The sequence below is a fragment of the Theobroma cacao genome, chromosome 8, assembly GCF_000208745.1.
Source record: "Theobroma cacao cultivar B97-61/B2 chromosome 8, Criollo_cocoa_genome_V2, whole genome shotgun sequence".
Classification (NCBI taxonomy): domain Eukaryota; kingdom Viridiplantae; phylum Streptophyta; class Magnoliopsida; order Malvales; family Malvaceae; genus Theobroma; species Theobroma cacao.
This window is the reverse complement of record NC_030857.1, coordinates 4,086,949-4,112,006: the sequence shown is the minus strand read 5'-3', so window position 1 is coordinate 4,112,006 and position 25,058 is coordinate 4,086,949. Positions and strand designations below refer to the sequence as shown.

General features: G+C 37.5%; 2 protein-coding genes across 3 annotated transcripts; both read left to right on the top strand.

Annotated features, from left to right (window-relative positions):
* Nucleotides 3,865-8,409, top strand: LOC18591931 (AP2-like ethylene-responsive transcription factor ANT). The gene is made up of 9 exons (XM_007018366.2): nucleotides 3,865-5,002; nucleotides 5,109-5,781; nucleotides 6,040-6,122; nucleotides 6,294-6,302; nucleotides 6,384-6,472; nucleotides 6,585-6,658; nucleotides 6,750-6,800; nucleotides 6,900-6,976; nucleotides 7,395-8,409. Exons 1-9 carry the CDS (start codon nucleotides 4,681-4,683, stop codon nucleotides 8,057-8,059), a joined length of 2,043 nt encoding a protein of 680 aa, XP_007018428.2. The 5' UTR covers nucleotides 3,865-4,680; the 3' UTR covers nucleotides 8,060-8,409.
* On the top strand, nucleotides 17,458-21,722 carry LOC18591929 (transcription factor bHLH74). Of its 2 annotated transcripts, none has more exons than XM_018125901.1 (8): nucleotides 17,458-19,586; nucleotides 19,692-19,925; nucleotides 20,004-20,069; nucleotides 20,157-20,225; nucleotides 20,763-20,834; nucleotides 20,924-21,067; nucleotides 21,151-21,232; nucleotides 21,316-21,722. In XM_018125901.1, the coding sequence occupies exons 1-8, from the start codon at nucleotides 18,972-18,974 to the stop codon at nucleotides 21,336-21,338; spliced, it is 1,305 nt and encodes a 434-aa protein (XP_017981390.1). In that variant the 5' UTR covers nucleotides 17,458-18,971; the 3' UTR covers nucleotides 21,339-21,722. The 2 variants fall into 2 exon arrangements, with proteins under 2 accessions (XP_017981390.1, XP_007018426.2); XM_007018364.2 differs by having other exon boundaries at nucleotides 17,460-19,586; nucleotides 21,313-21,722.

The following is a 25,058-nucleotide window of genomic DNA, read 5'->3' as shown; positions in this document are numbered from 1 at the left end:
AATGAATTTACCATTAATTATAATTAAATGTAACCAAAATAGAATAATAAAAAACATAGATTGTTCTGTTAACCAATTGTTACTCAATTGTCAAAGTTAATTGTAATATTATAGTTGTGGCTTATAAATCATGGTGTTACAAGTACATTACGGCCAATAAAATTATCAAGAACATATATGTTATTTACTATTTAGATTTTTAGAATTTATATATATATATATATATAATTGATTGTTTTTAGAAAAATATTTGGCCGTAGATTTTGCTGAAGTCTCTTTTCTGCATGGAAAATACTTGATTCTTTTTGACAATGATCTGATTGAGTCTGGAATGATGTTTGATGAGATTAGAACGGCATGATTTGGTTATGATTACCACTTGCTTAGTAAGTACTATTTAAGTAATTTTCTGCTCTTTTTTTTTTTCGAGTCTTTCATACTCCAAAGCCAAAACGCATTTAATTGTTCCTTGGTTTGAAATTCAGTAACAGCAACCTTGGGATGGAGTCCCATGTCCCTGAGCTCATTAAAAATGGACTGACTCCCACTGAGGAGGAAAGCGTTTTCTAATGCAACTGTTTTCTACTGTTTTTGTCTTTTGAAACAGTGGTGTCTGTTCTTTTATTTTGCCTAGTTTGCTTTCTCTCCTTGTGCTTGTAAGGTCCACATCTCTGACTAAATATAAGCCTACATATTCAACAATCGGACAAAAATGTTCCCTCCTATCCTTTGCTTTTTGGTGACGACTCCTCATTTCTATTTGTATTCTGACAGTATCTCAGCATCCACTGAAATTAAGCCTATGATAATGGAAGATTAGCATGTGTTTATACTGTACAATAATGGAATTCATGTGTAACTGGGGTCCCAGATACGCTTATCATTATTTTCATTTCCACACTTTATGTTAATTTTTCATTACCCTTTGATTATCAAAATATTGTTGATGGGAGTGAATAACTGTAAGATTGTAAATAGCTTTTGACTTTTTCCATTTTCCATAAACTAATTCTTGAACAAGGTAATTAGCTTCATGGGAAGGATCCTGATCCATGAACCAGTGTTAAAAACTCATCTTTAACTAGCAGCTTGAGATTAAATCAAGTAGACAATTAATGGTGGAAGACAGGAAACTTCAAACTGGACAATCGCTTTCCATGTACAGTAATCTTATAGGTGTTAAGCAGCTGTTTTTATGCAGGGAATTAGGAAACTTGTCTTATGTTTATTAGCATTCCCTTTTTCTTTTTCCTTTTCTCTTGTTTTTTGCTTTTTCCTCTTTTCTGTATACTGATATTGTTCATATCGATATCATAGTAATGTTGCTGGCTATTGATCCAGTTCCATTGTACTATCTTAAGTCTTGAAGCATCGGGCAGGTAAATTAGTAAGCCATAAAGAATGGTGAGGTGGAGACTGGGAAGCTATCCAATGGTGGCAAATGAGTAAAATAGAAGAAACCGCACCTACCAACCCTACCACATTTGCTTCTTACTGAAAAGGTTGGTGAAAATGAAAGAAATGATAGTGAATTTAGAGACAGGCAGGCAGGGAGCTCTTTGCCAAGTCCATGCACTAATTCATGAATTTTTATTTTTTTTAAAAGCTCAGTGCTTTTTCTCTCTGCTCTGGTGTTGATGGATTCACTCATGATTACTATATAATCAAAAGAATCCCCTTCCCACCTCTGTGCACACACTCTCTCCATAGTACTTCCCTTTCCCTCCCAAACTCAGTCTTCCTTTGAAGGTTCAAACCAAATCATTTACATTTGAAAATCTGTCTCCCTGATTACCTTCATGCACATCTCCATGCAAGACCCCTCCACATACAAAAAAGACCCATCCACATACAAAAAAGAACCCCAGCAAATGACAAACCCAGGAAAAAATAAATGAAAGAAATAAAATGCTACTTTGGTTCCCTTTTGCAAGCCCTCCGTCACTTACAAGAAAAAACAAAAGGAAAGGGGTAAAGGAAAAGTTGACCACCAAAAGTTTTAGTAAGAATTAATGAAGATAAAAATAAGAGTTAGTGAGTATCCCATTAATTAAAATACAGAAGCAATATCAGTACCCCCGAAAAAGAAAAACTTACAAGAAACAATATGCCACTAGCAATCTGCTTCCAGTGGCAGCAACCCTGTCTTTAATCATGTTGCCTGTGCTCCTGAAGTCATAAGCCACCAGAAAGAACACTAAAGTCACGGATAATATAGTTTAATTTTGCGTAATGCAGATGACAACTATGACATTATTTGGAATTTTAAGGAGCACTAATTAAATTTATTGTGAGTTCGACCCAATTAAAGTTGTCTGTAATATACTACTGCTATAGTTCATTAGCTTTTGCACATTCAGGTAGTGGTACCAATGAGAAAAAAGGTTCTTTTTTTTTCCCAGGAAAAATGAAAAGAAAAAAAATAACTAGCATCTCTACACGGAAATGCATGTATCAGTGTACAGAGAAGACATATTTAAATGGAAAAAGATTACAGTTTAATAAGAAATAAAATAGGTTTTTTAAAACGAAAAAAGCTTTGATTTTTTTGGGGCCCTTTGCTCATCATTCCTGGAATATTTCAAGTTCATTGCAGACCCACGTCCCACTTTTTGTCTGGAAGCAGGTGTTGACTACACAACGATTTTCTACAAAGAAAGCCAATGGTGTTTCTGTTCTTTTTAAACATTTGCGGTTTCATAAAACCTCCATTCCACGCGCCTCCAAGAGCTGGGGAATGGCAGAAACAATAATGGTAAATGCTTACATATATAAATCTTTTTATGTTGATTACAAATTCATATCCGAGAAGGATGATTTACGCATATGTTCATTCAGTTTTAACTTTGCATGGTCAACCGTTTCTGTTTAAATTATTTATTAATATTGACAATACTATCTATAAAAGGTTTGATTTTTTAAAAAATAAATCTTTGAACCATAGTCTTACGAGGGAGTGCCGGAGAATGGGACTTTAGGCAAGTTGAGACACATCTGTGGTCCGCACGCGCTTACGGCGGGCCAATTTTTTTTGTTCTTTGGATAAGCAGCGGCTGGCCAACTTTGTACCTTCATCTGTTGTGAATTTTAGTCTTTCAGGTTTGTTGAGCATTATTTAATCCTAACCTATCTGTGTACCAATAGGAAAAAGGCTATTGTCAAGAGGCTGCTACAGTCTTTTTTGGGCTGAAATAGGCTGCTGCAGATTACTTGCTGTAAAAAATAGCCCTGGAGAAAAAAAATATATAAAGAAAGAAAGAAAGAGAGTAAGCAGTGACAATATGCAGGCAGTAGCACATCGTTTGCTTCGTCTCTTTTTTTTTTCCATTTATTGTATTGTAGGATTTTCTTTTTTTGCTTTGCAGACAAGGCAATTTTCCTGCGTTTTGCTGGCAGAAAAAAAAAAAAAGAGGAAGAAAAGAAGAATTCATTCTAGCTCCAGCCAGATAGCCTTGGTTTCCTGTCACCCTAGCATCACAGTTGAGGATCACAGCCAAGTTCATTGCTGTCAGATGAATAAAGCACAAGTAAAGCAGAGGTCACATCAGATGACCCACACAATACACCTTTCTTTATCAAAATTCACGGTGGGTGATAGGCTGTGACCATTTTTATGGTCACAGTTAGAAAAAATATATTAGTATTTGAGGGATGAGGGGTTGTTCCAAAATACTACTTCTACTTCCCCAATGAGCTTTTTTCTTTTGTGTGTGTGTTTTGTCCTATTGCAGGAATTAAAATTTTTTTTGTTTGTTTTTGAAATGAAAGCTGTGAACCAAATTGGAGCAGTATTTAAGTTGGCAGGGCAAACAAAAAACATTAGATTTAAATTGGATCCTCTTTGAGTTTGCAGAGTGGCACAGAAGGCTGTACTGTATGAAGTGACTGGATGGGCAGTGTCCTGCCCGTCAAATCTATCTAAGGCCCTGTGACTGTAAAAATAAAGCAAACCAGTTTTGGTTACCTGACCACCCTTCTCTCTATTGGCTATTTCACAACCCACTAGATTGAACTGACTAGTATGCTGTCATTGAAGAGAGAGACAGGCAAGGAGAGAGAAAGAGAGAGCGAGAGAGTGTAGAAAAAAGTTCGTAATTATTTCTGGGTTTTTTTCTGTGTAATAGGAGAGAGGAGTTTATATGGGGGCATTTGAGAAACCGAAGGGAGGTTTTGTGAGTTAATGCAAAAGGGTTTTTTGGTGCTATGTTTGTATCTGGGATTTTTGTAGGGTTTAAGAGAGAGCGTTAAGGAAAAGCAAAAAAAAAAAGGCGGAGAGGGAAGGGAAGGGAGAAAGGAAAAGCAAAAGAGACGTGGTCTTTCTCATATACACAGATCCCTATGGAATGAAGGGGCGCCCCCCAGCATTGCTTGCTTGAATTCATTCTTTTTGTTTAGTTTAAAGAGACCAGTTTTGTTCTCTTTAGAGCGAGAGAGACAGAGAGAGAGAAAGAGAGAGAGAGTGCATAGATTAAAGAGTTCTGGGCCATTGAAAATGTTCTTGCAATGAGTTCTGCTACTAGACAACAAAAGACCAAGTTTTCAGATGGGAGGGAGGCAAGAGATTTCGGTATGATTAGTTTATTTTCGCTTCAATGATTGAGTTGCCTTGCAGCTTGGTATATAACTGCTGAGGAACTTCTGAGTAAGAAAAGCAAGAGAGAGAGACAAAGAGAGAAGAGGATGAAAACTATGAACGACAGTAGCAATGGCAGCAATAATAACTGGTTGGCTTTCTCTCTTTCACCCCACATGAAAATGGAGGTTGCTAGTGATCCCCAGCACCGTCATCATCAGTATCATCATCATAGTCAAGCTTCAGCTGCCGCATCTGTATCCAATGCTGTTCCAACAAGCTTCTATCTGTCTTCTCACCTCAGTGGTTCTGGAATCTGCTATGGAGTTGGAGAAAGTGGAGGCTTTCACGCTCCCTTATCTGTTATGCCACTTAAGTCAGATGGGTCCCTATGCATCATGGAAGCTCTCAGTAGATCGCAAACAGAAGGTTTGCTCCGCTTTTTTTGCATGTTTTCCTATTAATCCTGTAGAGTTTTCTTATTCGCTTTTAGTTGTTCTAAAACTTCTGTTGTTCTATCGTTTTATTTGTCAAGGAATCGTGACTACTTCGTCTCCAAAACTGGAGGACTTTCTGGGTGGTGCAACAATGGAAACTCATCAATATGGAAGCCACGAAAGAGAGACAATGGCTCTGAGCTTAGACAGCATATACTACCACCAAAATGCAGACCAGGAAACCAACAGGCAACATTCTCTGGACCTTCTTCAAGAACCCTTTAGGCATCAAGACCAAGAGTTTGCAGTTCAAACACATCCCTATTATTCAGGACTGGCCTGCCAAGGCATGTATCAGTCACCATTGGAGGAAGAAACCAAGGATGCCCAACTTGCAGACTGTGATTCCCAGATTCCTCAAATGGGAGAGGATGCAATGCCTTGCTTTAGAAACTGGGTAGCTAGGCACTACTCTACCCATAGTTCACTGGAACAGCAGATGACTAGTAGCATGGTTGATGATGGACCAGCTTCAGGGTCTGTTGGTACAATGGGTTGTGGGGATTTACAGTCTCTCAGTTTGTCTATGAGCCCTGGTTCTCAGTCAAGTTGCGTTACAGCTCCCAGGCAGATCTCACCTACTGCTACTGAATGTGTGGCCATGGAAACAAAGAAAAGAGGGCCAGGGAAAGTGGGTCAGAAGCAACCTGTTCATAGGAAGTCCATTGACACATTTGGACAGAGAACATCCCAGTATAGAGGTGTTACCAGGTCAGTTCATACTGTTTCTTTAATCCAGTACACTTGTTTCTTAGTTTTGTTCACATAGTTTCCTAACTGTTTTCCTTATCCCTCCCGTTTATTTATTCTTTATATACCTTCCATTCTCCTGCTGGCATTCCCAGGTGCATCTTTTCCTGTATTATTCTATTCTGGAATGTCTTGTTTTCTTTTTTAGCATTGTTTTCCTTTTACATATCCATGTTTTCTCTGAATATTCAAATAACCTTTGTCGAATTGTCCTACCAGACATAGATGGACGGGTAGATATGAAGCTCATCTCTGGGATAACAGTTGCAAGAAGGAAGGGCAAACCAGGAAAGGGAGACAAGGTTTGTCAAAAGCAAAAACAAAACACATTTACAGTATCCGTTTGGAAGTATTCCTTCTTTTGACTGCAATTCTTGGTCCATCTGTCTTAATGACCTGACTTGTGTTATTAATTCCTTCTTGGCATGTTCGTCGTTCTTGTGGATGCCATTTCAATCAACTCATGTGTTCAGTCTATCTTGGTAAGCATTCTCTTAAGCAATAGCATTGCACTAATAATCTTGATTTAATCTTTATGAACCTATTTCACAAATGAATTTCAGGGGGTTATGACATGGAAGAGAAAGCTGCAAGAGCTTATGATCTCGCGGCTCTGAAGTATTGGGGACCTTCAACGCATATAAATTTTCCGGTATGTTGAATCATTGGAAACTTATATTCAATCATTTTAGTTGCTCAAAATGAAAAATTTTAGTCACCTAAAGAAACCATATTGCTCTTTTTTGGGGGGGCGCTCTCGGCAGCTTGAAAATTACCGAGAAGAACTGGAAGAAATGAAGAACATGAGCCGCCAGGAATATGTTGCCCATCTAAGAAGGTTGGTTTCTGATTTGCAGTCTAAATTCTATTTTATTAGGTTTGGCTGCTATGTCTTGATGATAAGTAAATATATTCCTTTTTATTTACAGGAAAAGTAGTGGGTTTTCCAGAGGGGCCTCAATGTACAGAGGAGTAACAAGGTTTCTATTGCTTTTTATTTACTTTTATGTCATTAAACCTCATCATTTGTTTTTTGGGATATTTCATTCATATGCTGATTTGTTATTTTTTTTGGATAGGCATCATCAGCATGGAAGATGGCAAGCTCGCATTGGCAGGGTCGCAGGAAACAAGGACCTTTATCTTGGCACATTTAGTAAGTTCATGGATACTTTTGAATCCCATGCCAATTTCTGGCAGTGTTTGTTTTCTTTGCATTTTCTTTCGTCATTTTACATTCCTAGTCGAAATGTATTGGCTCTTCCATTGCATAAAGAGCTTTTAAGGGGCTTATTTTTATGTCACCTCTGCTCTTATGTTTCCTCTAGAGGATAGTGATTGCTTTTGTAAGGCTGATGACAGTTGCTTTAAAAACTGCAACATCTGATTTCAGTCGCAATGAGCTTTTTTAAGGCTGTTTTCTCTGGTGAGCTGATAAAGATGGGAAAAGAAAAGAATTTCCTGGGCTAAAATGATTAATCAAAAGCATAATCTTTTTGCAAGTCTGAACTTTTTTTGCAAAGCTCTTGAGTTAACATAATTTTGTCAAACTAATGGTTCTAGCTTCATTTCAGGCACCCAAGAGGAAGCAGCTGAAGCTTATGACATTGCTGCCATCAAGTTTCGTGGTGTAAATGCTGTGACCAACTTTGACATAACTAGATATGATGTTGAAAGGATCATGGCGAGCAATACCTTGCTTGCTGGAGAGCTAGCCAGGCGAAACAAAGCGATAGATTCAAACAACGAGGGCGGTGATTACAGCACACCAGCGCTAACCAATGGAGAGACCATTCAACCTGAAGTCAACAATGGGAACGGTTCGGACTGGAAGATGGTGTTGTATCAATCACCACAGCAACAACCAAGTGTTGGTGCAGTTGAGTCACTTGAACAGAAGTCCATGAGTAATGGAAGTTATCGAGACCCCACTTTCTCGATGGCTCTGCAAGATCTGGTTGGAGTTGATTCAGTGAACTCTAGCCAGCCAATGGTGGATGAATCCACCAAGCTAGGAATTCATTATTCCAACCCATCGTCGTTGGTTACCAGTGTAAGCAACTCGAGAGAAGGAAGCCCAGATAAAACAGGCTCCTCAATGCTCTTTGCTAAGCCTCCGTTGGCATCAAAGTTCATTAGTCCAGCAAATGGTGTTAGTTGGTTTCCATCAGCTCAGCTGAGGCCTGCTGCCATCTCAATGGCTCACTTGCCTCTTTTTGCTGCCTGGAACGATACCTAAATCCCTTCTTCTGCTGTTACTGGAAACATGTGAAGTTTTGCATGAGGAAGAAAAAAAGTAGGAAATCGGTGGAGTTAGGGGAAAAGTAAGATTTTGATTATGTCTCTTTTAGGTGCAGTTAGTGGAGGGAATTTGGGATTAACGAAAGATGGGTGGGGTCCAGTCATCTGTCTGTAACCAAAGCGTAGGAAACTTTTTTCAAGCTGTACCTTTTGGCTCATATTGGAATGAAGATTTTGCAAAATGGAGGGAAGGGATTAAGAGAGGGGGGCCTAATGATTAAGCTCTATGGAATGATATTGTCAATATTGCAGTGGCTGTTATATAATTGAATCTGCTTTTCCACTTTTTATAGGTGCTGCTAAGTACAAAACCAGCTCAATGTTTCCCAATAATGCTAAAGGAGCTCATTTTGACCACAATACCTCATATCATCCCCCAGCTTGTTCCTCATAACTGCATTGCACCATCATTACAATTCTATCTTTTCTTATCTCAGCTTTCCTCAAAGGAAACGGACATTCCACTTCATTATTTCAAAAAGGGGGTTGTAAGAGATTCTCAAGGAAAGACTTTAGCTCCTTTTTATTTTAGGATTTAATGGTCATAATTAGTTAGCACTTTGTCTGCTACTTATCAAATTTGTAAAGAGACTCGAGACATTATGGCTAAAAATCCCTTTAGCTTTTTCTAATCCCTTGATGTAAACCAAAGATAATATGGGCGGAAAAGCGATTCCATGTCCTGGTGTGGACGCTAAAAAGAGATGACGGGTTGTGTAAATATTGGAGGGAGATGTATCCCTCTCCCTCGTGTGGACACTGCACCCTGCATTTGCGTGTCTGAGTGTGATTGCACTCTCCACATGTTATATTAATTGGAGTTTAACTTGATAGGTTGACAGCGAGGAATATGTGGCGCAAAAGCTGGAGGTTGAATAACCCTGCTCTCAATTATTTAACCTACACAAGACAACGTTCCAAGAAGTTATCCACTGTCATTAACTTCATCCAAGGACTTCATGTAAATGTGGTCTATTCTATTGCTAACCTCAAAGATATCAAAATAAATGCTCACTGTAGAATCAAGGACGCATAATAAGAAAGGAACTGTTGGTTATTGCCAGTTGGTTAATGGTATGACCACAAAATGATATTTGTTAATTATTTCGTGGTTTGCATTTGGGTTGGCAAGATGCCCTACAGCATGGCGCCACAAAGAAAAATCTGATTGCTTTTTTGAATAAAAGGGTTAACATGTCAAGAGGAATTAAATCAACCTTGATTGGACAAGGCGAAAAAGAGAGAGGCATATACGAAGGGGAGCAGGCTAACAAACCATAACAAAGAAAAGGTCACAGTGGATCGATTGATGGTCAAAAAGATTGCTATTCTTTGTGGAAAAAAAGTTCGCAAAAGTTAGCAGGTACTTCTCCTTTTTAACAAAAAAGTAAAAACACTGATACGAATTTCTTCAAACTTCAAACCCTCCTTTGGGATTAGTCAACAATTATGATTACATGCTTGTTGTTGACAGCTTGGGCTGGTGAAAACGAAGTTTGCGTATGACAGCCTTGGAAAAGTAATGGGTTAATCCTAGTTGCGCACGAGCTGGATCATAGCAGCTTAATCATCACGGTTTCAAGATTCAATCCTCAAAGTGTCTTCATTTTCTTTTTCTTTTTTGCCAAGTTATTCAACTAACTCCATTTGAAATGCATGGATAACAGTTTGCCCCTTGCTCCTTGTTATCACTTTGGATAATAGTTTCCCCCGAATCCCTGTCACAAAATGTTGAAAGCAAACAGAATAGGGAAAATTTCCCTGCTCACTCGTACATAGGAATTGCCACTTTCACCTTGTTTTTACTTTTAACCTTTTTCATTCATCTTCTCTGTCTCGTTAATTGACAAGGCGAAACAAACAGTGAACTTCCTGAAGTGGTACAATGTTTGGGACACACATTCAAAGTACCACACATGTGCTTAAAGGGTCACTGACGGGCTCAAAACCGAATTGGGGTAGAAACGAGCTTTGTATTTGAACCTCTGGTTGATAGCTCTAATTCTTTGAACATGTCTCCATATTCAGAAAGGACCAAAACAGTATCACATCGTCACCTATTTGTACTACGTACATAATCCTCGAATGGTCCAAACTCATTTATACAAAGCTGAATTTTAGTGTTAGATTGTTGAGATAATAAATGGTCCCGTATTTTTTCGGGCCCCCAAATCCTTATTGCCCCGCTTTGATACAACGTGAGCAACAGCTCACCGGAAGGTGTCCCAATTTCAGGTAGTGCATGGATTTGTCCAATATTTTGACAGGGATAGGATAGGGGATGTCCTGTGTGGAGGAGTCTTGTTTCTTCCGGGGAGACCTTAAAAACTAGTGGCTCTTTCTCCACCATTTACCTGCCAGTGTGTGATTTGGACTTGACCTTCATTTCGGGATTTTCATGTGAACTTGCAAGGACATGATGAGACGAAAATTCATCTAAAACCGAAACCAACCAAAAAATTGAAAGAGTTCTTGACTTTTCTCACGTTTTCTTTCTCTCCACTTTTTTTTCTTGCTCAGGTGGCTGAAGGATTTTTGCAAGATTCTTTAACCTGTTCCAAGTAGAAGTACTCTAATATAATTGCCAAAGTTTTTATTTCACAATCTCTGTGGACATACAAGTATTCAAACCTCTAGGACCAATTTCAGAGGTGGGTAGATGAAAGTCCACCTAGCCTGGCACTTTTAGATAAAAGGGCCATTGATACACCATTTTCACATTGGCCCCAATCTATTATTATCCTTTATTAAATCTTGCCTATTTGTATTTCTTTCTTCATTTTCAAGTTTGAAATTTGGGTGTTTAAATACATATGAGAAAGAGATGTAACAAAAGGGTGAACGGACGAGGTAGCAATTGCCCTAGGGCCCGGTTCACCAGACATGGTTTTCGCCTCAGGATCCTGGCATTTACTGCTACCTTGTCATCATCCTCATTCATTGCAATCACTTGCATCTCGTTTTGCTGCTTGCTAGTAATTTTTGTCTCTTGCCATCACTGTCCCCCCTGTCTCTCCAGCATGCAATGCAAGTTAAGAGCACGAGACTCTAGCTTTGTACATGTACCCCCTTTTCACATTGAAATCGATCGATTTCTCTCTGGGTACGTGGAAATGAAGCTCGTTTGATATAACACAAGTTGCTTAATTAGAACTACTCTTTACATTTTTTTCAGACCAATTTCTTTTATAAGGTACAAAATGGTTTATCAAGACTAAGTCAACTCTTCAGTGGCTTTTGATGGATTGTTTCTTTAGTTCAAAAATTCGTAAGTTTTTAACGTAAAAATTGCTAAACAAATAAAACTTCCAAATCGAATTATGATAATAATGATGACAAAATGAATGGTCCGGACAAGACAGAGGATGAGGGTCCGTACAGGTGGGCAGCTAGTTGCTGAGGCATAGCCACAGAGTTTCAGAGCATAGCCACACCGAAGAGGACTCACAGAGCTATGTAATTAATTCTTGTTTTACTAAAACACCCACTCAAAGAGATTAAAGTTCAAAAAAAAAAAGAGAGAAAGAATAAAAGAAAATAAGGGTTGGACCTGTCAACGTCCCGAATCTAAGTGAGTATCTTTGGTCCAACTTTGCTAGCATAGAGCATTTTTCTGCCTCGTGATCACAGCTTCAGAAGATTAAATGCGTGCAGGTGGCTGATGGCACGTGGCGTTGCTACGCCGTCTCTGAAACTGCACAGCCGTAACCGCCGTGAGTACTGTCTGTGAATTTGTCTTTTCTTTTGACTCTAGTTGCATGCTATGCTACCCTCGTCTCTACTATTTTAGTCTCCAGTTTCCAGGCCCGTACACTGAAAAATCACAAAGAATCTTTGCAGTCGATTCGATCCGTTATCTTCTTGTACCAGATTCATCTGGCCTTTTATTTGGGCCCAGACGCCCAGTCTTTTAATGGATAAATCTTTGTTCTTTAGGCCTATTTGAGATTCCATTTACCTTCAGGCCCACACTCAAACTCCAAGGCTTTAGGCCTATTTGAGATTCCATTTACCTTCAGGCCCACACTCAAACTCCAAGGCTTTAGGCCTATTTGAGATTCCATTTACCTTCAGGCCCACACTCAAACTCCAAGGCATTGGGTCTTTCTATGTATAACCAAATTCCATACGCCCGGTGTTGGTCCAATTCAGATGAGGATTAAACAAAGGGATTCGCAATTAAAAGCGCCAATGCTACAACCGACCTATAAATTGTTAAATAATGATTTGCGTTTGCTTCTTCCTTCCATCCTGGGTTTAAATGGCCTGGTTATTTCCGTCCAGTTCTGCCAGAAAGTATCTGTCTTTTGTTTTGCTTGTCATTATTTTTTATGCGACAAAGATTTGAATGTGAAAGGAACCCAGATTACTTGAAATTGCAAGCACTGAGGCTTGAAGCTACAAAAACCGTTGCATTGTTTATTTCTTGTAACAAGGTGTAGCACATCAGGTGATGGTCTTAATGTGTCATTTTTTACGTATTATTGCATTGACTGAACACTAAAAGAAAGAATGATTGCACAATTAATACATCTAACTAAACAATCCATAAAAACTATGGTGTCTCTTGCTTTGCATCATAAAATACATGTCTTTATGAAAATAAAGATCGGCTGGCCGAATATTAGCTTGCTTCACATTGGTCCTGTTCATGGTGATCAGCTGAGGAGTAAGAGAGGACCACCTTCTTTCAGGCTCACAATGTTGAGTCGTAGTTTCTTATTGGATGTTCGATCAGAGTTTTCACTTTTCAATGAATAAGCATGGGTTAATAAGATGGATGCCATGACGACGCAACCTGTCATTTCGATGATGCAATGGCACTTGCCCATTTTTATTTTCTTTTGGGGCCATTTTCGTTAAATGATTTGACTACGTTGGTCCCCGGTCAGCCTGGCCAAGGTTTTGCCTCTTTTAGTGGGTCGCAATCTAATTATATGCCACTGTAATCACGATCTGACTTGAGTGCTCGCTTTATTAGCAACTTGGAGTGCCTTTTATAGTTTTTCCCTTTTGCTTTTGTTCCTGTTTAGTTTAAAGTGCGGCATGGTTGTTTTCTCCGTACAAATATGTAATTATTGTGTGCTGTTCCGATGAGAGTAACATTATGGAAATGGGTTTAGATTAACCCTGCTCCGAAGCTGTCCTTTTTGCCCTTGGTGAGAAGTGAGAATGTGTTAATCCTTAGACACCAACATGAAGTTAAATGGCTGGAAATTCCCTCCAGGGTAGGGCAATGTCGAAAATGAAAAGACATTGTTATGTCCGTGGTTTCCTGTATTTAAAGTTGGTACAATAATTTCCTTTTTTTCTGGTACGACAACAAGCAACTTTATACTCTTAGGCAGTAAATTGAAAGTTGAAACAAATGGAGGAGCCAATACTCAGAGCAGAATGAACCAATTCTTTCTTCTTCTTTTTTATGAAGTTCTAAACTTCATTCCTGGAGGAAAAAACCATTCTTTTTTGAATCCAGAAAAAGCACGATATGAGGCCTTGGGAGACAATCTGGTCTAGTTAATAAACAATCAGCTAGGCTTCAATCTAGTCCAGAAACAATCCACAGATCCAGCCCATTTGAGATTTTCTAATGGGGCAGGGGCCACGATCATTCAATTTATAAATTTTTTATTGACTTTGCCTGTTTCGCCATAACTCCACTAGTTTCTGAGGTAACGCTAACTATTTAAGTGACTATCGGAGCTTTCCTTTTGCAGCCACCCACCCAGGCCAGCACTGCGTGGCACCAGGCCATGACATTAACAAACGCTGCTAGTTTTGCAGAAGATTAATTGTGAAGCGGCAGCCTGCAGAAGGAGTGAATGAACATCACTCCATGACCTTGTCAGTGATGACTTAGGACTAGACCGGATTTTCAGCTTCCCTAGGTAGTAGTATTCCATTTTTTGATATTGCAACCAATGCTGGAAACCAACATTTTGTAGCTTTAAATGTTAGAGAAAATTTCACTTCAAAACTAATGATTATGCAGTTCACATTACAACTCTTCTATCCCGATATGTTTTAAATTGCTAGCTTGAGTTATTTTTTTTGTCTCATTCAGGTACAAAGGTGCACGGCTCCAGGAGCTTAAATCTCTTTATCACCTGGCTATGACAGGGTACTTAAAAAACTTGCAAGTATCAGAATCGATGATGTTTCAGGTTATCTGGATTTCATTCCAGACAGACTCCATCAAGCTTAAAGTTTGGGATATGGTAGGATTGTGGCAAGAACTGCAAGATACGAAATTACTTCTGACATGAATATTGTACTTGTAAGGCTACCTAGAAATGTTAGTAAAAGATTTGCAATATTTGGTCTTAGTCTGAATGCTGCTATAACCATGAGGAAATCGAGTACCTGGTTTTCTTCCAGCTTCCGAACTCATCATTATGTTTCTTTAGTTATACTTTTTTTTCCCTTTTTTACCATACTTATGATTATTTTCAGTACCCAGAATTTTTATAATGGTAATGGATTCTCAAATTGCCCTTCTACAAATGCTAGATCCATGCCTGTTTAAACATTGGAAAGTTAAAAAGAGATCTCTGTCGAATGTGTCTTTGATGCATGCAACTAGTGATTTTTCTTTTATTTTCCGACGTTTTTCGAAGTCCTTTTTGATGCACCATTTTTTCAACAGTGAAACACGGTTGAAACTTCTTTATGTGGAAAACATCAATGACTTGGAATGATTATTGGGGCTGTGAGCCGTCATGGGTTCGATGAGCTTGCATCGAATAGGAAAGCATCATTGTTTTCAGTTTCCTTAACAGCAGCCTTTCTGCTTTTATATCAAAAGGAAAAATGATTATGATTACTTCTCTTATGCGCATGCTTCTCTCAGGTTCATTGGAGGGTATGAGATTTCACATTCTTTTCATGTTTACTCTCCCTTCACCCTCCCATCATGCAACCAATTGTAACTAATCATAAACATTTCTTTTTTAAGACAAGCAATCCTACTCCCCAGAGTAAAGCTTTGAGTAAATAAACCATTTTAAGTAATATTAAAGTAAGGAAAAATCTCACTTGCCAAGCAAAATAGACCAATGTTTCCAGTGCAAGTCTCATTTCTTTTTAATCTATGATGAGTTGGATTTGTTTTAAATAATTTCCACCTTGAACCGTCCACAAATATTATACAAGAAAAAACTGAATTCATTTTTGTGGCATTTGAATAATTAGGAGAAAAAGGAAGGTTGTGGCAACTTTCTGTAAAAAAGAGAGGAAAAAGCTTAAAGCTTCTTTGAAAGTATAAATCTTACTGGCCCAAAAAAGAGTGAGGAGGCAGCATCAAGCATGGGCTCTGAAACTTTGTAAAGCAAATTAGAACCCGAAGTGATTTTTAATAAGCTTGTAAGAGAAAATCTGGTAAGGCAAAAATCTTACGAGATTCTTTCACTTAACTTATCCATCTCATCATTGCTAATTAGGCAGGACCACATCGGGTGGACCATAGTGGGGATGCAGGGGTAGGGCCGAGGCGGGGCGAGCTCGGCGCATGCCTCAAGCGTGATGGCGGGGTCGCTTTTGGGTATGGCCAAGGGCTTTTATTCTGTTAAGAATGTTGTTGGATGATGGAATTAGACTTATTTTTGAGGAGTTAGTAATTAGTTTAAGTTAAACACATGCAACAATCAGATAAGGAATGAGGATGTAAGCTGTCCAATACGATCGGCCCACCGGTGTTGGTGGGTCAATGGTTTCATTTTCTAATTGATTAGATTTCTGATGGCTACACCATGAATTATTTTTGATTGGATCATCATCAAATCCCATGTAGGGACTTCCCTTCTCTATTTTTCTTTCCCCAGTAATTCTTACGGCTTCTTCCCCTCTCCATTTCAAAAACTCTTACATTATTATGCTTCATTGATTTAGTCTTAGCCAACTACATCAATCTACTTTCAACTTTGGCTTACGCATTCCTTTCATGACATCATTGGTTTTCTCTTAATATTTTTTCCTCTCTTTTTTCTTATAACAAGAAACTTTATATGTTTTTTCAACTATTTTTAATTTGACTTGATATCTATTGTAAATAGTTGTTTTTGGAGATAATTAATTCACACGTTACATGCTTTTCAAGATGTAAAAGTTAATATGAAAATAAATACTTATATTTATGATAATAAAACATTTTCCGTCCAAATTTCTTGACCATACCTTTCATTATATTTTAAATAATTCAAGAAAAAGAAAAAGAAGACAAAGAAATTTGTTAGTTTGAAAGATGTAGCATGAGAACTTTTCCAAAAGTCACCCATCCTAATAGGATTTAAGACTATAAACGTTACGTTTAAGCAGGTTCAATATTTTACATGCTTCCAATTTGTAAAGTAAAAGTCTATAAAATCATACTTTAAGCACGTTTTAATAACAATAATTCATGACTAATGTTCTCAGGGAACAAACGATTGCGTTGTTCCAAGAGGTAAAATCAAAGATTTCCAAGCTCATTGCCAGCCCCCACTCTTCATTGGTACCCAGAAGAATGATTTGGTGTGAGTACCCACATAGATAAGTTAGGTGTACCATCTCAATCATACCATCTCCATTCTATTTTTGACTACCCAGTCCTTGAGGTGGGGTCCCCCTCTCCACATCATACGGTATGGAAAATCAAATCAAATCGCGAATCACAGCATATATCATGTAAAACGTTCCGAAAGAACTGACTTTGAAGCAACAGTGGGGGTGTTGTACACTGGGTAATGAGTTGGGTGATGGCCAGGCCTCTAATTCTAAGCAAATTACCCGTTGATTTCGCCAATAATTATTATTTTCATTATATTTTTCCAGCGAGATCACAACCAGGACTTGAAGTTGACCAAAATAATCTGATTTGACCAGGTTGGTTAGTTCAGTGGCTTTTTTGAAATGGGCAGCAGCGACAGCTGGAAACCCGTACCAGGACAATAAGGTAAAATTGATGATTAGATTCCATTATTCCTTATGTTCCTAAAAAAAAAAAGAGAAAGATGGCTGCAGGTATTAATCAATTGATTAATCAATTAAAAAATACTGTTTAAAACATGGGAAATCATGCTATGCTCCCAATTTACAGTCTCTTCTGTGAGTTGTCCATCGAAGAATAGACACCTGTGACCTTGGTTTATCATCTTGAACCTGCAGTATGGCATCATTGTGCATAGGGACATTAATAGAACCCAACCCACAGATTTGATGGTGCAGAAGGGAGAATTGGCGAGGACAATGTGAAGTAAATGATGGGGAAGGGGTGGTGGTGCATGGAGAATGATGGAGCTTGGGTGTATAGTTTGAGAGTTTCTCGAAAGAAATGAAGAGGCTTAGTTGGCAGTGAGAGATAAACAAGTGTGTAACAGCAAAGAGAAGTCTGTTAGAATAGTGTTTTCTTTCTTTGCGATAATAGGTCTGTTAGAAAAGTTGGCAAAATGTGTCAGTAAATAAAAAGAAAGAAAGTTTAATGTCAAAGAAGGAAGCAAGCAAGCCAGCAAGCTAGCTTGACCCTGAAGAGAAGAACCTCTTCCAATCTCATCTGAGATAAATATTGTAAAATATTAAAAATGAAAAAGTGTTTAACTAAATTATAAATAATAAAAAAGAGAAAAAATTTACAAAGAGGAAAAGGAAAGGAGCTTAGGTTCTGTAATAATTTAGGAACAAGAGCAGTTGGCAGTAGTTAGTCTGTCTTTTAAAAACATACATGCATACATGTCACCTGTAAGCTTGGGCAGGTATGCAAAGTTTCAATCTTTATCTTTCTCTCTTTACATACTGTCTCTAACGTGTTTTCTCTCTCTAGCCTTATAGCTCTCTTGCATTTCTCAGAGAGTAAAATATAAAAGGTTGGAATTTGATGCTTCTTTTGCTGTTCGGTGCGAGTGCCAAATTGGTGAATTTGGTTTCCTATTGTAGAATTTAAGCTTAGCATTTGATGCGTTTAGATGTACTGTCAAACACCCAATATAGGGGACTGGGAATGAGACGCTGCCTCATTTCCGTTCTTGCATAATTCAAGTTAGAATTTATGCTTTTTGGTCTTTTTTTTGGGACACCCATCTGAGAATATCTCAAAAGGGTTTCTCCAACTTCCTTTTCTTGGTTCTTGGAGGGTTGTGTCTTGATTCAGAACTGGAACATTTAGTTTCTTCCTTGGTTAGGACTTCTCTTGCACTTGGTTTTCCATTCTACTTTCATTTGAGAGTCAGTTGAGCAATTAAGTTGATCCTCCTCAATTGGGTTGTAGTTGAAGAGATTCAAGATTGCTTAACATAATCAATCACATTGGGCTTTTATTGAGTTTGAGATTGTGAAAAATATAGTTCTTCTCTAAGCTAAACGGAAAAAGGGAATCTGCTTTTCTTTTGTTACACTGGTGAGCTGTTACTTAGCTAATGCAATCGTCTGTCTATGTCCACTTTATGCTCTGAAAGGTTCACTTTCTTGTCTGCGGGAAGCATTTTCTTGTTTTGCCTAACAGCAGAGTAGACGTGATCCTAGGGTTAGTGGAAGAAGAGGTAAATATTTGGTCTGTGTAAGATTTTGTGCCTGTGCATTGGATTTCTCCTTTTACTTTGTGTCTCTAGGATGCTCCAATGAGAGGTTTCTTTTACTTTAACATCCTCTCAGTTCTATAAAGCTGCCAAGGTTACTTGTTCCTTGTTCAGTCCTGCAAGATATCCCCAGCGAATTTTGGTCAAACCAACTTTCCCTCAAATTTTATACTACTTTCCTTCTGTAAAATATCTATTCTTAGCCCAGGTCTAGGTTAGCTGTTGAGTAGGGATTGATTTCAAATTTGCAATTATAGATAGGTTGAGTTCCTTAGAATTTGGGTGTTTAGCCTCGGAATCTACAGCATGGCTAGTGGTGATAATGATGATGTGGGATTTAAGAACAGACACGAGAGCCTTATAAATTGTCCGTCTTCACAGATAAACACAAACCCCTTCTCTGACAAAGTTGATGGGATGGCAATGAGTTCAATATCCATGTATAACAAGCCTTCAAATGCATCAGATCCTTTCTTTGGTTCTAGTTGGGATCCAATTGTTTCACTGAGTCAGAGTGAAAGCCTTGTAGGATCTTCGATGGTTTCTCACAGTGAATTTGCCAATTCTCATTATCCTCTTCTAATGGAAAATCAGGGAATTACTAGCACTGCCCACTTTTCCCAGTATCAATCTGATCCAGGCTTTGTTGAGCTGGTGCCAAAGCTGCCCGGATTTGGTAGTGGAAATTTGTCAGAAATGGTTGGTCCCTTCAGCCTACAACAATGCGGCCAGATTGCCAACGGCAAGTGCCCCCAAAATTATGCTCTAAACACTGAGGTTGGCAATGAAAGGGCTTGTACAAATAGTACACAATCTCGTGATGAGCACCAACTTTCAGATGAGGGAGTTGTAGGTGCTTCGCCCAATGGAAAGAGGAGAAAACGAGTTCCTGAATCAAATTCTCCACTAAGATCATACCAGGTATATTGTTAATGTGATCACAATATCAAGAATTTGAAGATTTGCAGCAATATGATAATCTGTGACACCACTGACATGGTAGATTGGCTTTGCAATTTGTGTTAGAATGCTGACGAGGAGCCTCAAAAGGATCCTTCTGGAGAGAGCAGCGATGTTCCAAAAGGACAGGATGAGAAGATACAGAAAACCGAACAAATTACAGGTGTGAATTCACGTGGTAAACAAATTGCGAAACAAGCTAAAGACAGTTCTCAAACTGGAGAAGCTCCTAAAGAAAATTACATCCACGTGAGAGCAAGAAGGGGTCAGGCTACAAATAGTCACAGCCTGGCAGAAAGGGTAATTTCTCCTTTTCAGATTGAAGTAAGAATTTGTGTTCTCAACTTCATATTGAATCTGGAAATTTCTTGCTTGCAGGTGAGAAGGGAAAAGATAAGTGAGAGAATGAGATTGCTTCAAGAACTTGTACCAGGATGCAACAAGGTATGTAGAGGTGGCCTAGCTTCATGCTAGACTTTTCTTTTAAAATAAAATGGAATCTTGATTATTGAGATGGTTTCATTGTTTTAGATTACTGGGAAAGCTGTAATGCTTGATGAGATTATCAACTATGTGCAGTCACTGCAACAGCAGGTTGAGGTATGATACATTGACTGTAACTAGGTGTTTGTTCTGTATTTTTTCATAACAGCATAACAAGTTCAACGACAACTATCATGCGCTTAAGCACCCTTAGATGTTATTGTGATATAGTTCTTTAGTGTACAGTCTACACTAAGACAATGAAGAAGTTAAACTGGAACTTTGAATCGAAAATGTAGGGGAACTTTTTCTGCATTTGGATAATCAGCTTAACTATGTCTTTCCTTGATAAAAAATTTAAATGGATTCTCAATCCTCCAGCTTTTATGATTTAGTCACAGGTCTTTTTTCCCAAAAACATTGTTCTCACCTTAGACTGGTAACTAAATGAGAGCTCCTCCCTTGGGATGTTACATTGAGGTTTTTGCAGTGTTATATGAAAGGTTTAGGACATGAAATTGAGAATTATGCCTTATTTACAGAAGATGAATGAATTTAGTGATATATTATCATTAGATCAGTGATTGTTACATTGTTACTTAAAGCAAAATATACAAAACCGCAGTGATGTATTTGCCCCTTTCTTTTTTGCAGTTTTTGTCAATGAAACTTGCCACTGTCAATCCAGAGCTAAACATTGATTTAGAGAGAGTTTTATCCAAAGATGTAAGTTTCCTATATAAATTGAGAAATTATAACAGTTATGATTTGATATACGGGAAGGAATATGAATCCGTACTCTCCCTCCTGTATAGATTCTTCATTCAAGAGGTGGAAGTGCTGGAATTCTCGGATTTGGTCCTGGGTTAAACTCCTCTCACCCTTTCCCCCCTCGTATCTTTCCGGGAACAATTTCAGGTGTCCCAAGTACAAATCCGCAATTCCCTCCCTTGCCTCAGGTATGAAAGGGTTTTGAAATCATTCTCTCTCACCCACCTTGCTCATCAAAATATTTGATTCAACACTTTTCTGTTCCTTACAGACTGTACTAGACAATGAGCTCCAAAATCTTTTTCAAATGGGATATGATTCTAGTTCAGCTATGGACAGTTTGGGACCAAATGGTAATCATTGAATGATTGGAGTTAAATTTTCCAACCCCTCGGTTTCCATGTTCTAACCATGAGCCTCTTCTCATTTTCAGCAGGTCGCTTAAAATCAGAGCTTTGATATATGGAAGAAGTTTAAATAAGAAGGCTTTGTTCCTCCTAACCAAGCATTCAAATGCTGCAAGTTGACTGCAGATTAAACTCATCTAGAAAAGACAATTGGAAAAGAAGAAGACAAAAACAGGATTCTTCAGCTGTATAGGTTCATTTCGTTCCTAACTGTTTGTTTTCCGAATTTTTAGACAAGGAAGATGACTTGTTAGAATCACAAATCATTGTATATTAAGACAACAAAGCAAGAGTTGGTTGATGGAATTTTGTTTTTTTTTTTCCTTAATAATTGGTATTGTAGGGGTTGTGATGCTTTGTGAAAGCTTGGAAAATTGTGTTTAAGAAAATTATCTTGTAGATTGGATAAATTTTCTTGTAAAGAAAATTTCATTTTCATCTGGTGTTTTTCTTACTAAGGGTCTGTCTAGTTGCCATTTTCTTGCTCTTCTTTTTGGTTCCAGGCCTTGTTAGAGTGAAAGCAGGAAGCAAACATAGTAACCTTATTTGGTTAAAATTAAAGCATTATCTAAATGCCTAAACTCAAATAGTGTTAGAACACAAGATAGGAAAATAAAAAGTACTAAAAGAAAAGCTTCAAAGTGTGCATTAGTGTCATTGACTATAGGTGTGGAAAAAGTACTTATTCTAATATTTTATTGTATTTTACACTGATGAATCAATCAATTAATTAAGCATTAATCGGTGTATGTGGTAAGATTATCAAATTTTATAGAGTTATTTTACAATAAAATGATGTAAAAGTATTCTTGAGAATGTAGGGAAAAAAACAAAAGATTGATGAAGTTATTTCTTTCTCTTTTTCCGAACAAAGAGTTCCTATTTAAAGAGGATAATATGTCTCTATAGACATAATTATTCAGTTATTGTTAAGCGTCAAGTACTATTATTAAATAATAATGTATATTAATTTAATTTATTTACAAGATTAATCAAGATTTGAAAAATCTAACCATGATCCATTTGTATTTTAACCCATTTTAATGCAACAATTAAAGATTTTATTTTTCTTCATTTAAAGAATCCTTTTCCTTTTATTTCTTTAGATGTGAGGTTGTGTCTTACAATTATTATTTTTGAAAATGTCTAATAAATGTTCAATATCTATAAAAAAAAAACCCCAAATTATGTTTTTGAAGGGAATGAATCCCCTCTCCAAAAACCTAATTTGTCTTGTGAAAGTATAAATGAGATAACAATTAATATGTGTTTCATGTAATTCAAAAATTGTAAAAAAAAAAAAATTTAAAACAACATAAAATATAAAACTAGTAGGTTGAGTATCTAAAAGTTAGTAGATAGTACATTGACACCATTCCCATAACAATGCATTTGGTTAAAGGAATACAAGAACAGTATATTCCCTGTTATGGCTTTTCCACCGGCACTCTTTTTTTCCTCCTTTTTTTTTTTTGTATTTTGTCATTTCCACATGTTTGAGGTACAATTTTTCTTTTTTTATTGCTTTCTTCCACCCATTGCTTGTGTGTTTTTTTTCCCTTCTTTTCCTTTTATCTTTTTCTCTCTTTTTCTGTTCTCTGTTTTACTTCATAGTTTATTTAAATTTGCATAATCTATCATATAATAATGTAATCATTTTGTCTTAATTGCTTCAGGGTGCAAGACACCCCATTTCGCAGCTGGTTCTAACCCTATATCCCTAGTGGAGCAAACAAAAGAAAGAGATAAAGAAGAAAGAATTGTACGGCGATGGTTCGTAGAAAGGAACAACTCGCAAGGAAAAAATGGAAAAGAACAAGAACCGGTGAAAGAAACTACTCGAGCGCTTCCCTCTGTCGTGCTTGTCGGGCTGTTGGGTCAATTCTTGGGCCCACAAAAGCCTGGAAGCCCGTTCTCATTAAATCGAATCAGCCCATAATGATAAATGAGAAAGAAACATTAGCCTTTGGTACATTTTCTCTTCTTTTCTTGATATTTAATTTAATTGGTAAATTAGTGGCTTCTTCTGATAATTTTTTTATGTGGAAATTAGTGTTAAAATTTATTAATTAATATCTTAATCACATCAGGAGAAGTGATAAGGTTGACTAGTTTGTATTTGCAAAGTCAGAGCAAAGAGAGATTGCTAAAAGGAAAGAAAATATTTGGACCAACAATTATTTCTTCTTGGACAAAGGACCAGACAATTATTATTGCTATGAATAAAACTGGTGGCCTTTCATATAATTGCCCCTTTTTTTATTTTTATTATTACTGTTCGGTGCTATATTTACTTTCATGGACTAGCCTTTATTTTTTGAAGCGTGCTAAGTTTGCTTTACGTCGCGGCTTTGCTTTGGGCTACGAAAATTGTACATGACTACGAATGGGACGCTAAGAAACACACTATGCCTTTAGGATTTGGATTTACATGATTCATTACTAAAAAGAATAGGTTAAAATTTCGGTGTTTTACAACCGCTTGATAAATAAAAAAAAGATTTAAAATTTTGAAAGATTCGTCTTGATTAGAGAGGTATCATGAGTCGAACTGAATTCAAGTTAAGTTTATTGAATTTTTTTTTTAAAAAAAGTAATATAAAAATTCGATTTGTTTCGTCTACTTAATTATTATTTTATATTAATAATTTTAAATAAATATTTAAAAATAAATAAAATAAAAACATCAGGCTTAGACCTAAAGCAGGCCGAGCCCGCGAGCATGGAGAGGTAGCTTAATCCGTAGACAACTCTAACCTCAACAATTGGCGTGGAAATTGCCCATGTTCCCAAGGCTACGGGGTGACGTGGATGTTTACAAATTCAAATCTAGGAATCTGTCTTTCTTTTCTGGCTTCCCTCATATGGTAAAATGAAAATAATAATAATGATGATCTTTGAAGAATTAGGGGTCATTTTGTTACATTTCTCTTTCATGTACTGCTTCTTTTTGTTTTAATTGATGGATGATACTTGATACCTTTTTAAAATGGAAATTTAAAAATTTTGTAAAAGAAAAAGACAAAGAAATTCAAACTCCATGGAAAATAAAGGAAATTAAATATTGAAATGGAAGATATTTATTCATGGGGCCAAAGCCAACCGAACGAACTCTGCCGTTAAAAAGGAAAACCCCCACAAAAAACAAATGCCACATGCCCATCAATTTCACAGAGGGAAGCTGCAGCGAACGACTCCCAGTTATAGATGCCACTAGCTACAGCTGCTGCCTGCTGGACCATGGATTTCAGATTTCATGGAATTTTCAAAGTCCTACTTGACTCTGTAAAAACTGTGAAAACATTCTCCCAAGTAAACGATGATTGACTACACACGAACAACTCCCATCATCTATCATCGGAAACATGTTTCCAGTTTTCCTCTCCTTCAATTACATCGAATTCAAAAGAAATTTTCTCTTGTCTTTTCTTTGCATATGCCGAGAGGGAAAAACAGATTTGAGGGGGTCCATATCCTAGTGTGGTCCAGCTGCTTCCCAACCATAAATTCGGTGAGCCAGCTCTTGGTTGGATTACGGACCCACGCCGCAAAGAATCAGATAATGGAGACCCCCATGTGCTTCCCAGCTACCTAAGCAAGTACTTTACACGCTAGTAATTGTTTAGTGGCAGGACAACAGTTTTTAAGCTCAATTTAATTCGTGGATAAACTTCCCCAATTCTCACTTCCCTCAAATACCAATCCTATTTAATTCAACTGTCAGGCTGAATCTGTTAAAAGGAGGCTGAAAAGCTTCACTGGGGAAGTAAAT